Consider the following 16,092-nt stretch of genomic DNA (forward strand, 5'->3'; position numbering starts at 1 on the left):
GATACTATCATGCCTCTTGCTCCCAACTCTTGGATTTCCCCTGTGCAGTTTCTTTTAAGGCATACATTTAATTGTTAGAAATAGGATGCCATGAGAATGTACTCCGAAATTAAAGCATCACATTTCTAATACAAAATAATAAATTTACAGATATCTTAGAAAATTTTTGCGAAGAAACGTTTTGGATTCGAGTAATACAGACATTGGCTTTAGGGAGCCTCCATCTACTAATATTTGTAGAGAATGTCGCCAATGATCTTCATCAGCAGGAATATTGGAGATCGACTTCGTTTTCATCTGGTGAGTTCCCAAAGCCGACGCCAGCATCCAAAATAATCCTTCTCATTTCATCCACCAACTCCTGCATTTGCTCCCTCGAGTGCAATGGGTATGGATACACACATGCGCAATCCAATTTCTCATCTCTAATTGTATCAAATATTGCTATAGATGGCCCCACACCATGAACCGAGGCACATCCGATGAAGTCCTCTAATCCCATTTCCTGGCTCATTTTGCTCGAATTATCAATCACATGGTCTTCAAAAATGGATATTAATGAAGTTCTGAGTGATCCTGATGGCGTCACACCGGGGTTTTCTATCGCCTTGCACATCAAAAAGTTGATGTCGGCCATGTCCGTAAAGTGCTTCTTGTTGTTCTTGGCATTTACCAAGGACATACAGATTCGTTTCGCCAGCTCCCACACGTTTTCCCCTCCCTTAACATTATGTGTGTGCAGAACAGCGGAGTGATAAAAACCTGCAACATCTTAATGTTATGATGCCAGACAGTCAAGTCGATTGTAATTTACCCTCAATTGTAATGCAGATATAAAATGTTCACAAACACAATAATCGCCAAGAAGCTAAAAAGTTTCGATTATACATCAGGTATTATAATCACCAGCAGGATTAATGAAATTACCTATATGGTTGCTACTAAGCACTGGATCAAGAATAGAGCGACAATCCACGAGAGTCACAACTGCATACTTCTCCCACTGATCACGAGGAATTCCTTTAATGGAATGAGAAGCGATCATTCCAGCAGCTGCTAACAGTCCAAATAATTTTGTTTCCCTCCGTTCGCAATCCTGCAAAAGCAATGCCACATCAAAAACATTATGCAAGGAAAAAGTAACAACCATAGCTAGAACAACCCAGAATATACGCCTAAGTTGAAGGGAGTATAAGAAAAACAAGCCGCTTAAAACATAAATGAATTACATTCGACTTCAAATTGATCCAACTCCTCTAAAGCAGAGTATTTAAAAGTCATCCATTTTAGGCCTCAGTTATTACACATACGATGAAGACTGAATTTTGTATACTTCCGCCCTTTTAACCAACCAGATCTTCTAAGTATTGTGCTATGCAACATAAATTTTTTTGAGTCAATTGATTCAAGGGAAGCCCACAAATAACTCAAAAAATAATCTCGAATGACAACCTATACCATAAAAGCCTTCGTTTTCGACTTATATAACCGGCAACGATCAATATTCACAAGAAATAACATACATTCAGCCAAGATCACTTCATAAGAACCACATTATCCACACTAAAGCAATAGAATCATAATTTCATCGAACTATACTTTAAAAAAAATTAAAAAACGAATGTACTTACAGATACCAACCGACCAGTTTCTTCTGCATTTAACTGCAACCTAACAACACATGACACTCTAGGTGACACGGTATCCTTAAAATCGAGATTAGAAAACCTAAAAGAATTCAAAGAGTAACCCAACACATCCATCCCATGTGCCCAAAATGGCTTATTCGCCTGCCCAGCAGGAATGTACTCCTCAATCCCCGAACTGACCCCCATCTCTTTGTGCATTCCCCTTTCTACCCCTCCGACCCCCTTCGCCTCCTCCATCAACTCCCTCAGCAATGTTACAGCCGATGCCCTGTCGCATGCTGACGTGTGCAGCCTCAGCGTCAGGATCCACTTGTCATCATGCAGAGCGTACACGCTGGCGAAGAAAAGATCGGTATCCAATGAAGGGTCGGTGTCTTTCCACGAGTTCTTGTTCAACTCATGTTCAAGAATCAAATGGAGTGGAGAAAGTGTAGTAGTAGTTTCGCAGGATTCAAGAATCTGGGACGTTGATTGGACATCGAACGGCTGGATTTCGATGTGGGCAGCGGAGGGAGTGACGTAGGAGTAGGAGGATGAAGCCGGATCAAAGCGGAGCTTGGAGTTGAGGATGGGGTGGGAAATCTGGAGTTTGCGGAGGGCATTTTGGAGAAATGGGATGTGTGGGGGTTTGGAGAGGAGGAGGGCGAGAACCGTAGTGCCAGTCCCGCCGGGTACCGCCTTGCACCAGCTGAGCTCGGTGGCACCGACCGAGCGGGTTTTGGGCTCCACCGCGTCAGCTGGGTGTGGGGAGAGAGACGTCATTTGTGCGTGTGTGTGTGTGTGTGTGTTTAATTAGGATTTGTCAGAGATAAGATTGTTATCTGAGAAGTGAGAAAGTACAGTACCAAACAGCGATTGATTTGTTGGTGTTCGCCCGTATGCTTTCATGATTTTTAGCTCTCTTTCAATCTTTGTTCACACCAAACGGAACCATTCAAAATAATAACGACAACTTAGTTACTTTACATTATCATATCTATTTAAATAATTAATAATTTATTTATATTTATAATATTTAATTTATTTTAAAAATTAATATATTATTTTTATAAATCACATATTTAATATTATTACATTATTTTAATCTAAATAATAATTAAAAACTGTAACAAAATTTTATAAATCAATTCAATCTATTAATGATTATGTTCATTATTCATATATATAATAATTATTATTTTATAGAGTGGGTCTCATGTGAGACCGTCTCAGGGATCTTAATCTGTGAAACGGGTCAACCCTATCCATATTTACAATAAAAAGCAATACTCTTATCATAAAAAGTGATACTTTTTCATGGATGACCCAAATAAGAGATCTGTCTCACAAATACGACCCGTGAGACCGTATCACACAAGTTTTTGCTTATTTTATAAATACTATCATTAATAACTTCACCACCATGAAGGATTCAAGTGCAACACTAAAATGAATCTTTTATGGCACAAGATTAAAAAATAGAAATAAAAAATTCCATAAGTTAAACATATGAATTATATGGGAAAAGTAATTAAATATTAATCAATTTCAGAAATTTAAAAATATGGAAGACATTTGACACTAAATATTTTTGTACACCTAAATGGGCTGAAATCTTGGACCTTAACTTCTCACGAAATTAGCTTACTTTTAAAGCACTATATTAGTGAGCCATATAAATTGGGCTTTACAAAGATTGAAGAAAGAAGAATTGATACATAGGAAAATGAAACACCATATTTTCTTATTATCAACAAAAATTTTCGTAACTTATATTTATATATAGACATGTTAATCAGACTCCTAACAAATCACTAACTATATAGTCCTATAATCATCATAATGTTAATCAAATAAGTTGTTTGTTTCATTTTAGTCATTTTCTTTTCAGTATATTGACATGATATTTGACATATCAACATCTAAGTGATCAATAATAACTTTTGTCATATTTTAATATTAGCACTTGACAAAAAGAAAATGGGAAAAAATTGCAAAAGAAACTTAATTTATTGGACTAAGACTTTAGTTTGCCGACTTACAAGATTAAGATTAAAAGTAAAAAGGTTCTACTTTAGAAAATCAATTTAAAAGTTTTCCCCGATACCAAATTTGACTTTGTTTGAATTCCAACATTTTTTACCACAAAGTTTGGTAAACAACGGTGTAACCTGACCAGAGATTACCAAAATACAATACAAAATAAACGAAAAATAAAGAAGAACATAATATGGATCCAAAATAAAAAAATTCAACAAGAAAGTCGTATAAAAAAAAAGGCATTCATAAATCTCCTTCACCTATCATGATTTTCTTCATACGATCAACAAACTCGCTCATCTGTTCCCTGGAGTGCAACGGAGCAGGATACACGCATGCACAATCCAACTCTCCGTCCCGAATGATATCAAAAAAAGCGATAGAAGGGCCGACCCCGTGAACGGAAGCGCAGCCAATATAATCCTCCACGCCGAGCTCTTGCTGCATTTGGCCTGAACTATCCATCACTGGATCCTCGAACACAGATATGAGCGAAGTCCTAAGCGAAGAAGAAGCCGTCAAGCTCGGGTTTTCGATGGCTTTGCACATGAGGAAGTTCAAATCTGCCATGTCTGAGAAGTGCCGGTTGCATTTCTTGTACTGTTCGAAATCCATGTAGCATCTTTGAGCCAAATCCCAGAAGTTTTCGGTTCCTTTCATTGTGTGTGTGTTGAGGATTGCAGAGTGGTAGAATCCTGAGAGTAATATTTGAGACTTGTCAAGCAATATTTTAATTTAAACTTTTTCTTAATGAAAATGGAAATTTTCAATCGAGTTAATTTGGATTTTATTAATAAAATAGAATCGGGTTGGGATAATAAAAAAATGCTTTTTTTTTTTTTTAGTTTCAAATAGAAATCGGAGATGAAGCAAAAAAATCAGAAATTCTGATTTCTAAAAAACACTTAATAAGTATTTTTTCACAACAAACAATATGATTTTTAAGAAAAAAATTGTGCTTTTAGTTATTGACTTCTACAATCAAACGCATATTTTAAGATATTGTTCATCATGTTCTTTACAAGGTTCAAAAAGCGTGAAGCGCCCCGAAGCGCGGATGTCGAGCTCCAAGCTTTTCAAGTTTAAGCGAGATTAGCACGGGCTTAAGCGTGAAAAAACGTTTTTTTTATGTTTAGTGTAATTGTAATTATCTCAAACCAATAAATAGATAAAATAATACATAAATATGATAAATTTAAGTCTGATGCATTAATTCTCATATTTATAAAAACATAAAAATCTCTAAATCACAATCTTTATTTGTTTTTGCAACTAGACCACATTAAAAAATTTTAAATATTTATCAAATTATTGTCAGACACGTTTAATCATAATTAAAATTTAAAAATAAATATCTAAATTATAAACTTAATTTATTATTTTAAAATAAAAATACATAACTTTAAAATAAAAAATTTAAAAATAAACACATACAATTAATTGTGCTTAAGCACGCTTAATTAAACCCCTTAATTACGCTTGATTCGGTCAAATTATAAGTTGACCGGCTTTTTCCGCTCGGTTATAAGTTGACCGGCTTTTTCCGCTCNTCGTCTCATACAAGTTTTTACCGTTATTCGTTAAATAACTTATCATAAAATCAATTTATATGCATACAAATAATAGTATTTCGAGGGAAAAAATCTTAACAAAATTATATAATGTTATTATAAAAATAGTAGATATAGAATAAATTTTAACAAAATAAAATTAGTATAACAGTTTACCTAATTATTTTCATTCATATTATGCAGTCATGAAATAACTAGAAATTTTTATAAAATATATGTGCAATTTTTTTTATTTAAGTTCAATTAATTTAGTTTTTAATGCTTAATATATATAGTAAGCAAATCAAATCATTCTTAAAAAATTATTACGTAAACATCATACATAAATATGAAATATTAATGTAATAATGTTTGTGCGAAATTTGGGTGAGTAAATATATATCCTGGCAACCGATTCTTGTTCGTATTAAATGAACTTTAAGAAACATTTAATGAGAAAACAATATATTCGATGAAAAAATAATACTATTTATAGGCTTGAAGTAGCTATAATATTAAATATCACTAATAATCACATTAAATATCGCTCTATTATAGGAATAAAACGAAATGTTAATTGTTTCGAGGTCCCAGTCTTACCGAAATGCTGGGTGGAAAGAGCAGGCTCGAGAATGGTGCGGCAATCTGTTAGAGTCACCACTCCATATTTCTTCTTCAGCTTATGATCGGAGTCGAGTTTGGTCGAATGGCCGGCCATCAGTCCTGCGGCTGCTAGAGCTCCGCACAGCTTAATCCCTCTAGATTTGCAGCCCTGGCATACGAGTTCAAGTGAAAATCGTAATAGTCGCTTTTGATTATTATATATGTGTCGAAAAGTTCATCGACATACCCAAGTTCAGGAGAAATTGGTCAATGTGTCTGTATGTGTATATATATATTTTCCATTCCTTTTTAACGATGAATTAACGGCAGTATTTTTAGATATATAATATCCGAGGCATAAGAAAGACAATATTTTTAGACTCAAACAGTAATAGTAACGAAAAGCTTAAAAGAACACTCACAGTAAGAATCTCAGCAGTAAAATGTGGGTTAATTTTGAGTCTTATAACCTCAGAAAACCTGGCCAATTTTGTGTTTTTGAACTTGAGATTCGTGAGCCTCAAGGAATTAACAGAATAACCCAACATATCAATCCCATGAGCCCACATAGTCTTCTTGGCCAAACCACTCGGAACCAGGCTTTCGATTCCCATATCCCCCTCGCCATCAATCTTCTGGGTCCCCCCGCCGGCACCGCACTCAACCTCCTTCGCCAACACCATCAACTCCCTGAGAAACGACACCGCACTGGTCCGGTCACATATAGCGGCGTGAAACTTGAGCACGATCAAAGATTTCAAGTCCGACAAGGCGTAAACGCTACCAAAAAGCAGATCCATGCCACTGCATGGGAAGGAACTGGGGTCAGACCAGCTCTTGCTGTTCAGTTCGTGTTCCAAGATCAAGTGAAGTGGAGAAATGTTGGGGTTTTGCGCGGAAAGCGCGAGGAGGAGCTTCGAAGTCGAGGGGAGGTCGTGAAATTTGAGTGGGATTTGAGGGTTGCTACATTTGAGAAAGGAGAAGTGTTTGGTGGTGGGATTGTAGTAGAGTTTCGAGTGGAGGAGAGGGTGGGAATTCAGGAGTTTTTCCAGTGTGATTTGCAGATCATGTGAAGATTCGGTCATTTTTTTAGCCAGTTGAAGAGCTAGAACAGCGATGCCAGTGCCGCCGGCAGCGGCGCGGCACCAGCTGTTTTCTGTGTTGCCCAGAGGTCGAGATTTGGGCCGGAAGAGTTCTGGGTGGTTCTGGTTAGAACTGTGCATCCTCGCGAACTAGAAGTATCTCGGCGGTGATAGCCTGAGGCGGTAGCGGTGTGGAGGAGGACAATTCAATACTGGTAGTTGTTAGATAATAGGATGGATACTTTTGGTCTATAAGATGATGTGTGTGCATATATAGTTGCTGCGGACTCATCGTTCGAGGGACCAAAGGGCATGGCACGTTTGTTCATGCTATTTCATTAATCCTCTAAAAATTATTGTTGAGTAATTAGATTTTAGGGCAGTTTTTTTTTAATATTGATAATCTTATTCGACCACAAGGCACTTAATGCTTTTTCAAAATATATAAAAAGTGTCGATGATTTGTAAGTCATCCTATATCAAAGTTATTAATTTTAGAACGATATCTTAGATTTAAGATTTAATTATAATATTTTTTCTTTCTAAAACTGAAAAAAAAAAAAACTTATTAAAGTATAACTATTTTAATTCTTACATTAACCCAAATGACAAGTGTTGCTCGTTATTCTAACGAGAACAATGATTATATTCCAACAATAACATGAAACGAAAGTCGTAAATGATATCTTTAATGAGATGGATCCTTGAATTTGGGTTAATTAAATTTATAATATCACGTGTTTTTGGTTAAATGAATGTTAATTTTTATAATAAAAGTGAAGGAAATGTCATAAATTTAAATAAATCATTTTTAAGGGACCTATCTAATTTGAAGATATTAGGGGGACGGTTTTTCGATGTTACATCGCATGAGACGTTTCCCTCTTAAAATAAAATATGAAAGGTTAATAATACGATTTAATAATTAAGAAAAGAGGGTATATATTTTCGAGGTAGACATTGTACAGTCCAGGGAATATAGGATGAATACCTTCCGATTTAATATATTTTCAATGATGCCCATTGAGTGTACAATTAATTGATGTGGAAGGCTCAAACGACAATTTGGATGGTAGGATGTGATGAATTTCTAACAAAAAAAATTATAGATTCAAAATTTTTTTTATCATCTTAATTTTGAATCTATCATACATGACTTATCCAGTATGCCTGATTACCTCGATTTTTGAGAATATACTACTAAAAATGAACATCAGTGTTTTTTAGGAAAAAAGCCATTAAAAGTTTTAGGTCTCCCGCATTTATTTCAGACCTAAAAATGTAACTGCCCCTAAAATTATCCTACACATTCCTTTTTGCATTGTTTCGAAATTATTGAATAATTTAAAAACCATTCAACTAAAATTGCATATTAAATGACCTATCAATATGACATTATTAACCCTAAATTACCCTTATCATTTTATTTATTTAAATATAAATATTATTATTTATTTTTTAGTTCAAAATTTAAATATGATTCAAATTTTATTTTATAATAAATTAAAATTGATTTAACGATTTATATAATAAAATACAAAGTGTATAGGTACTCTGTATTAGTATTTTGTAAAATAAAAAAAATATAAGGTAATTTTAATCTCTTATAAATATAAAATTTTAAAATACTNAAAAAAAAAAAAAAAAAAAAAAAAAAAAAAAAAAAAAAACTGAACCAGAAAAATATTTATTTGTTAATTAAATTCCTCAACAAGAACATTAATAATTATTATTAGATTGTGTGAAGAATTTATATCTATCTTCCTTACCATTATTCAACCTAAATGCTGCATGCATGAACATGTTCTCTCCTGTTTGATATCGATTGATTAATTGTTTGGTACAAAATTTTAAAATATCAAAAATACTTTGGATATAAAATTAATAAATGTCATTTGAAAGTACTATTATTAAGAATGAAGTTTATGTATATATATTTGTAAATAAAAACTTGTATCAATGTATATCAGATTTTTTTTAATATAAATTTTGAGGTATTAAAATTTTTAAACGAACTTGGACGATAAAAAAATAAAAAAACAAATTATTCAAATCGTGTGATTCGGATTTCAATATCATATCAGATCTTATAATTTCAAATACATCTATAAAAATATTAATATTAATTGATGTAATGAAATAAAGGAGAATTCATTAAATGATTATACAGAAACAGACCTGTGTTTTCCTCAACTAGGGCAGAGTGCAATAAAATAATTTAGTCGATTTCACTGATAAATTTTATAATAAAATCAGATGGGTAATACCCATTTTCGTTCATATAATTAATGGTTTCATCAGTTTCGTAAATTATATTTTCGTGCTCTAAACTTATCTTTATTAGAAATTAATTTATTTCAGCATGTCAAACTCGATGCATTTTACTCACCCTCGGATAATTTAAACTTATCATTTGTCAAATTTGAACAGATAAATCCTTGAAGATATTGCCAAATTTTTGAATTGGTAATTTTGTAATTACTGTGGTATAAAGTGAAACAGTGAAATAATTCTGTAAATCCTCTTAACAGGCTGTGCCATGAAGATGACCTTCCGAGATTTTCTGAATACCTTTGTGAGTTTTATCTATTTGGGCTTTCGAGAGTGGGTCGAGCCTTATCGCCTGGATATCATAATTTATATTTTTTTAAAATATTTATTTATAACCACGTGGAGTACGTGGAAATCTTGAAACAAAGCAGAGGTGTTGCAAGTCCTGGTGCACTCACAGAAAATCTTAAATGACATTTATTGCACCGTTTCTTCTTACTAGGTCAAGAGATTTTGTCCGAATTTAACCTTGGAGCTGGTGGAACAATATAATATAAATCTAAAATAAAAATTTTCACACTTTTGAGACTATTTATTTGAAACATACAATGCATTTGAATCCAAATAAAAGAATTGATATTTTGGAATAATTATTTTTGAAAATAGTATAACCCAAATTCAAATTAAATAGCTTCTTTTGACAATACTTGAGATGTGATGTTACAAAATATACTAATAAAACAATACATATGTTGGAAATTTGAATAAAAATTATTTCTCATGAATGTGGGAGTGTCTTTTGGCTCTCCATATTCTTGAGTTGGATATGGTTCATTGTTGTGGAGTGTTTTTTGACTTTCCACATTCTTGAGTTAGTTGAAGAGTTTTGGCTCTTCATATTCTTGAGTTAATAGGAAGATTAATTGAGTCAATTAATCTTGCATGACTCTTGGTGTGCATTTTGGAGCTTATAAATAGTGTGTTCATTTCCTCATTTTATGTACATGAAAATCTTTTCTCTTTCAAGCATTCTCTTGCATTTCATATTGTTAGCTTTTCATTTGGCCTCCGTTAAATCTCGGTGATAAAGTAAAGGTACGTTTTCAGTTCGCCGTAGTAGTGTCTCGTGCTAAGTCACTGCTGGTTGTTCCGTTGTATCATGGGAAACAGACGTCCAAGACGATCCTCGAAACACATACAGGAGGGGACGAATCTNAACATAATGATTTATAACTCTAATATTTTATACAACGTTACACAAACGTTGGATGAAGGAAGAATCCACAAATGTCTTCAACGATATGTGTGCTCGATATTTGAGAACAAGTAAAATAGTCAAATGAGGTTTTCAAAAATCTCGAAATTTATCCACTTAATTCATTTAAGTAGTTTGCTTAGTTGGTTAGTTAATTGGTTAATTCGATTGATGAGGAAGTTGTGAGTTGTTAGAACGAACTTTGTACTAATAAATGCGTCTCGCGTATTCAAACTTCGAGGAAGAATACGGATATTTATGGTAGTAAGGTACTTTCAAAAGGACCTCGAATTTAATGAAATAGTAAAACACAAATAGATTTACTTATATATCTATAATATATTTCATATTATAAAAGTTGAAACCGCAGTAATATTAATGTTTCATCATTTACACTAAAAAAAAAAAAACTTATAAAATGTGAAGGTCTACTAAATCGTCATGATTAAGAAATTTATAAAATAGTAATTTGAAAAGAAAAAATTAGTAATAAAAAAATACTAAATAAATTTATCAATAAATGAATCGTACTACAATTGCGCTATTATTATTATTATTATTATTTTTTATTTTTTATTTTTTGAAGTTTAAAGGCTTATCACACCAAACACTAATAATTTTGTCCTGAATTATTCAAAGCATGTGTTTCCTCTTAAATATTGCGGGCAGAGAGGAGCTACACTTTTCCTTGACATAGGGATGCAGTTTCAATTCCGCATCATATTATTTATCATATCCGCGACATATATCTATAAAAAAATTATAAAAATAATTTTAGTTTAGTAGAATGAAAATTTAAAAAAATGGTTCAAAATAATTACTTAGGAATTAGAAAGAAAAAAAAACTATAGTCAAATTTTTCAATATTTCATCCATGATGAATTTAGAGAGATCGATACTACCTTCAGAATATCATTTAATAAATAATAACCAACGGGTTTTTCTTAAAAACGATATGGTTTTATTCGTAAGTTTTTTATAGTTAGATATATCTGAACCTGACTCAAAAGTTCAATAATTTAAAACTGAAAATAGTATTTGAATTAACTTGACTTAATTATTGTCCTATATATACATATAGAATGTTCAGGCCTTTATTAATTCTGAGACCTACACAAATATAAACAATTACAGATAACATAATTGATATTTTACTTATTTCTTAATATTTATTCACACAAATCATATAATAGATTAAATTTGAATGTATTAAATAACGATTAATGAAATATGGTTGTTGATATAGTTAAACTAATCTAAATTTTTTTTTAGAAAAAATAGTTGTGTAAAGTAAGTTGCTCATTATATTAAAGTGACGGTCTCACGAATCTTTATCTGTGAGACGGGTCAACCCTACCGTTATTGACAATTAAAAGTANGGTTTTATTCGTAAGTTTTTTATAGTTAGATATATCTGAACCTGACTCAAAAGTTCAATAATTTAAAACTGAAAATAGTATTTGAATTAACTTGACTTAATTATTGTCCTATATATACATATAGAATGTTCAGGCCTTTATTAATTCTGAGACCTACACAAATATAAACAATTACAGATAACATAATTGATATTTTACTTATTTCTTAATATTTATTCACACAAATCATATAATAGATTAAATTTGAATGTATTAAATAACGATTAATGAAATATGGTTGTTGATATAGTTAAACTAATCTAAATTTTTTTTTAGAAAAAATAGTTGTGTAAAGTAAGTTGCTCATTATATTAAAGTGACGGTCTCACGAATCTTTATCTGTGAGACGGGTCAACTCTACCGTTATTGACAATTAAAAGTAATACTCTTAGCATAAAAATTAATACTTTTTCATGGATGATCCAAATAAAAAATCTGTCAAATAAAATACGACCCGTGAGACCGTCTCATACTAGTTTTTGCCTATATTAAAATAATATAAATAGATTTGATTTCATAAACAAGTATTATCAAATTTAAATAAATTGAATAGCATAAAAACTTTTGTGCTACGGTCCTACTAGTTAATTTGTAAAATGGATCTTATATTTGGTTCTTCCATTAAAAATATTACTTTTTATATCAAAAATATTACTTATTATTATAAATATGTATATGATCTACCCGTCTAACTTACTAATTAAATAAAACCTTTCGAAAATATTTTATTCTTTTATTCAATTTATTTATCTGACAAGATTTTTCTTAATTTGAAGATGGGATATTTTAAAACCATCAATTTACTTTATCTTTATTAAAAAATTTGCATAAAAAATTTTAAAAATATTGAGGGGTGCCTACGTGGGCTTGCACCCCACTTCCCGTCCCCCCACTTACCCACTATCGGAGGAAACTTGAGGGGGCGGTGGTCGGAGGCTCCGTCACTGATTGCGGGTGCATCAGTGGACGCTGTGATACCAGTTGAACAAAAATGATAAAAACCTAACTTCAAGTGGGGTAGATCCCGATTTAACAAACATTCTGATGATATTTAACAAACATTCTGATGCTAATAAATTAAGACTGGACAAACAAAAATAACAAAAAGAAAAATGAAATTTAATATTTTTTCACATTGAAATAAAATCGATTATTCGAAGAAAAAAGTTAAGAAATCGAAATATAACTTACGTTGATTGCAAATATTTCCAAGTTTTGTTAGAAATTGAGATTGATATTCCACGCAAAAGACATTTCTCAATTAATAATTTTAAACTTCTTTTCTAACATTACAAAAAATATTACAATAGAATTCTTCACGAAAATAACGGTCCACAGCCCAAAACGCTCGAACTTAAGGTTTAAATCCCGCATAAATTTTATTAGGACAATGATGGCAATTTGACCTGCGATAATTAAGTCCAAGCTTGGTAATGGTTTTAAAAAATATTTTTTCATTTTTTAAAAAAATAGTAACAAACAAACATGTATTCTTAAATACAGCTATTAATAAGTGATGACTATCTTTAAAATGTTTTCTTCACACGTATTAATCAACGAAAACTTTACTTGCATAGGCTACTTTTGTCAAGTAAAGCACAAAGTTCAAAGCTAAGCGATTCAAATCCAGCAAACTTACCGACATATAACATGCAAATGTCCCAAAATGATCAAAACATCAACAAAATTCATGTTTAATCTAAAATCTTTGTTCAAACTCTAGACACGGATAAATCTTTGCGATCTCAGAAAACTATCAAGATTATAGGAGCAAGAATTGTTAACCAGCAGATGACGAATTACAGCCTCCTTCCCCTTCTTCCACCCTTTCTGCGAGTGCTATCGGTCGGAATTGGAGTCACGTCCTCTGGACTCGAACAATAACAAGAGGTCGTAAATATTGTGATAAATTCATATTAAATCAGAGACAGGGGTTTCGAAAAGTGAAGAATCTGAGGCGATATATATACCTATACGCCCAATTTTCATGCCAGAACGAGCAAGGGCTCGCAGGGCAGACTGGGCACCAGGACCAGGAGTCTTGGTCTTGTTTCCCCCGGTAGCACGAAGCTTAATGTGAAGAGCATTAATCCCAAGCTCCTGCATGATAAATGTGCTCGTCAACGAAAAAATAAAAAAAACAAATAATATACCATGATATTTAAGGCATGTGATGGACTATAAAACCTTGCATCGCTGAGAAACATCTTGGGCTGCAAGCATAGCAGCATATGGAGAGGATTCATCCCTATCAGCCTTTACTTTCATTCCACCTACAACCAAAGATGCGTTGATACAAATTAGACTGCTGCTCGCAAAAATATTTCCAAACGACAGACATGATAACCGATATTATGCATTTGTCGAGAAGTAAACATGGGCTAAAATCGCATCTCTCAAAGACAAAATGCTAATTCCATACCTGTAATACGAACCAAGGTCTCCCTCCCAGACAGGTCAGTCACATGCTGCATGCAGAAAGCCAAAGCGATCAGAGATTACACTAATGCTTTTCTAGTGTCGTCAAAAACAATGTTTAAAAAAACATAATTTCATGAATCAAATCCAATACTCACAATGAAGGTGTCATTGAATGAGGCAAAGATGTGAGCCACACCAAATACTATTTCTCCATCCCTAGTGGCAGGTCCAAGAGTGACATTCTCTTCCTTGGGCTCTCTGGTCCTTCTTTTCGACTGTCACTCCAAACAGAGCAGATTACGAAAAGGAGAAAAAAAACTGAAATTAAACGCAAGACTGGAAAAAAAAACACAAATGCCATCAAAGAGTTTCACTGCTATGCCAACTCTTATAAAATTGTAAAAGTTGAGTCTTTGAGTAGATGCAAATTGAGAAGCCGAAAATCTTATGTTACTATTTTCTCGTGCAGAAACGAACTAATACGGGCAAGATCAAAACAATAGAACCAGAAAAGCACAACCTGAGATTTACAATGAAGAAGCTTATTACAGCTAAATCAAAAAATCTAACCAAAGACCATAGCGTGATAGGAAAACTACGAAATAACCCAGATTTCGTTTTGGGGAACATAACACAGGATCCGGCCAATTTTGTGGAAAAATTAAAAAAATGAAAATTTTTCACAAACAAGCAGAGAGTATTATTCAAGAATCACATTGATTCTCCACATTGTAATATCCACGAGCTACAATTAAAAATAACCAAGCATTCGTACAAACAGAGAATGTAAATAACAAAATATTCCACCGAATTTAGAACTCAGAATCTAAAACATACTACCAAACAACATTTCCACCGGGCAAACAAATACGAGGATAGCGATTAACCGAGATCACAAAGAAATAAAAAAATCATTGAAATGAATGCCAGAATGATTAAAACTGAGCTATTACTGATCCAAATACGCAGTATAACGAATGTTCGTATGAATTAGAAGAAACTTTTGAAGAAGATTACCATTTCTTGGCGCGTCTGAGAGCGAAGAGGGAGGGCGTCGCTGCTTCCTGACTTCCGATGAACAAAGAGCAGCTGGTATCCGCTTGAGCCCGGAGATGCTATGATTTATAGCTAGGGTTTGGGGGAGACGATAACTTTTATATTCCACAAATACCCCTGTTCTTTTGTTTTAAGTACGGGGAAGGCCGAAACTCAATTTTTGAGCATATTATTAGTAATTTAATTAAATTAAACTTAAAATTGTGTATGTGTTACTAATTAAAATAACATCGCCAATGTTGAAGGTTGAGATCCTAAATTTTGTTGATTTCAGGTTCGAGTCCTGCTCATTGCGGATAGTTTTTCTAATTTATTTATATAGATTTATTTGTTTTTTTTGTATTTTTTTGTTCAAAATACATGTTCAATTCCGTCAATAGTACAGACAGTTACATTATATATTTGTAGTATGGAAATCATACTTGTACTTAAAAAAAATTAAAATAACATAATATCTTTATTTTACTTTTGTTTCACCCAATGATTGAGTTTGAATAAACAAGTCCATTTCTAATTTCCTTTTCATGTGAGGAATTACAAAAATATCAATTTAAAAACTTTGTGTATCAATTTCCCCCACCTCTATCAAAACTTTATGCCTTTAAATTTGAACCACAAATGTCTCCTATTATTGCCATCATTATAAATTTTTAATTTTTCAAATAATGACAGTTTGCTATCAACTTAGACGACAGCGTATCAAACGAATTATAATATCAAAGTTGGAAAAATAATTCAAAAGCATACATATTATAATTTGTCGAAATA

General features: G+C 32.5%; 3 protein-coding genes across 3 annotated transcripts; all 3 read right to left on the reverse strand.

Annotated features, from left to right (window-relative positions):
• Positions 1 to 48: 48 nt before the first annotated feature.
• Positions 49 to 2,562, reverse strand: LOC140971249 (uncharacterized). Its single transcript, XM_073433398.1, has 3 exons — positions 1,632 to 2,562; positions 928 to 1,096; positions 49 to 762 (listed from the first exon to the last, which is right to left on the reverse strand). Exons 1-3 carry the CDS (start codon positions 2,409 to 2,411, stop codon positions 263 to 265), a joined length of 1,449 nt encoding a protein of 482 aa, XP_073289499.1. The 5' UTR covers positions 2,412 to 2,562; the 3' UTR covers positions 49 to 262.
• Positions 2,563 to 3,686: 1,124 nt separating this feature from the next.
• LOC140971250 (uncharacterized) lies at positions 3,687 to 7,155 on the reverse strand. Its single transcript, XM_073433399.1, has 3 exons — positions 6,244 to 7,155; positions 5,819 to 5,990; positions 3,687 to 4,363 (listed from the first exon to the last, which is right to left on the reverse strand). The coding sequence occupies exons 1-3, from the start codon at positions 7,042 to 7,044 to the stop codon at positions 3,912 to 3,914; spliced, it is 1,425 nt and encodes a 474-aa protein (XP_073289500.1). The 5' UTR covers positions 7,045 to 7,155; the 3' UTR covers positions 3,687 to 3,911.
• Positions 7,156 to 13,396: 6,241 nt separating this feature from the next.
• On the reverse strand, positions 13,397 to 15,432 carry LOC140971251 (small ribosomal subunit protein uS11x). The gene is made up of 6 exons (XM_073433401.1): positions 15,286 to 15,432; positions 14,424 to 14,543; positions 14,270 to 14,315; positions 14,035 to 14,120; positions 13,818 to 13,947; positions 13,397 to 13,714 (listed from the first exon to the last, which is right to left on the reverse strand). The coding sequence occupies exons 1-6, from the start codon at positions 15,286 to 15,288 to the stop codon at positions 13,647 to 13,649; spliced, it is 453 nt and encodes a 150-aa protein (XP_073289502.1). The 5' UTR covers positions 15,289 to 15,432; the 3' UTR covers positions 13,397 to 13,646.
• Between the last annotated feature and the right edge of the window lie 660 nt (positions 15,433 to 16,092).

The sequence above is a fragment of the Primulina huaijiensis genome, chromosome 2, assembly GCF_012295235.1.
Source record: "Primulina huaijiensis isolate GDHJ02 chromosome 2, ASM1229523v2, whole genome shotgun sequence".
NCBI classification, from domain to species: Eukaryota; Viridiplantae; Streptophyta; class Magnoliopsida; order Lamiales; family Gesneriaceae; genus Primulina; species Primulina huaijiensis.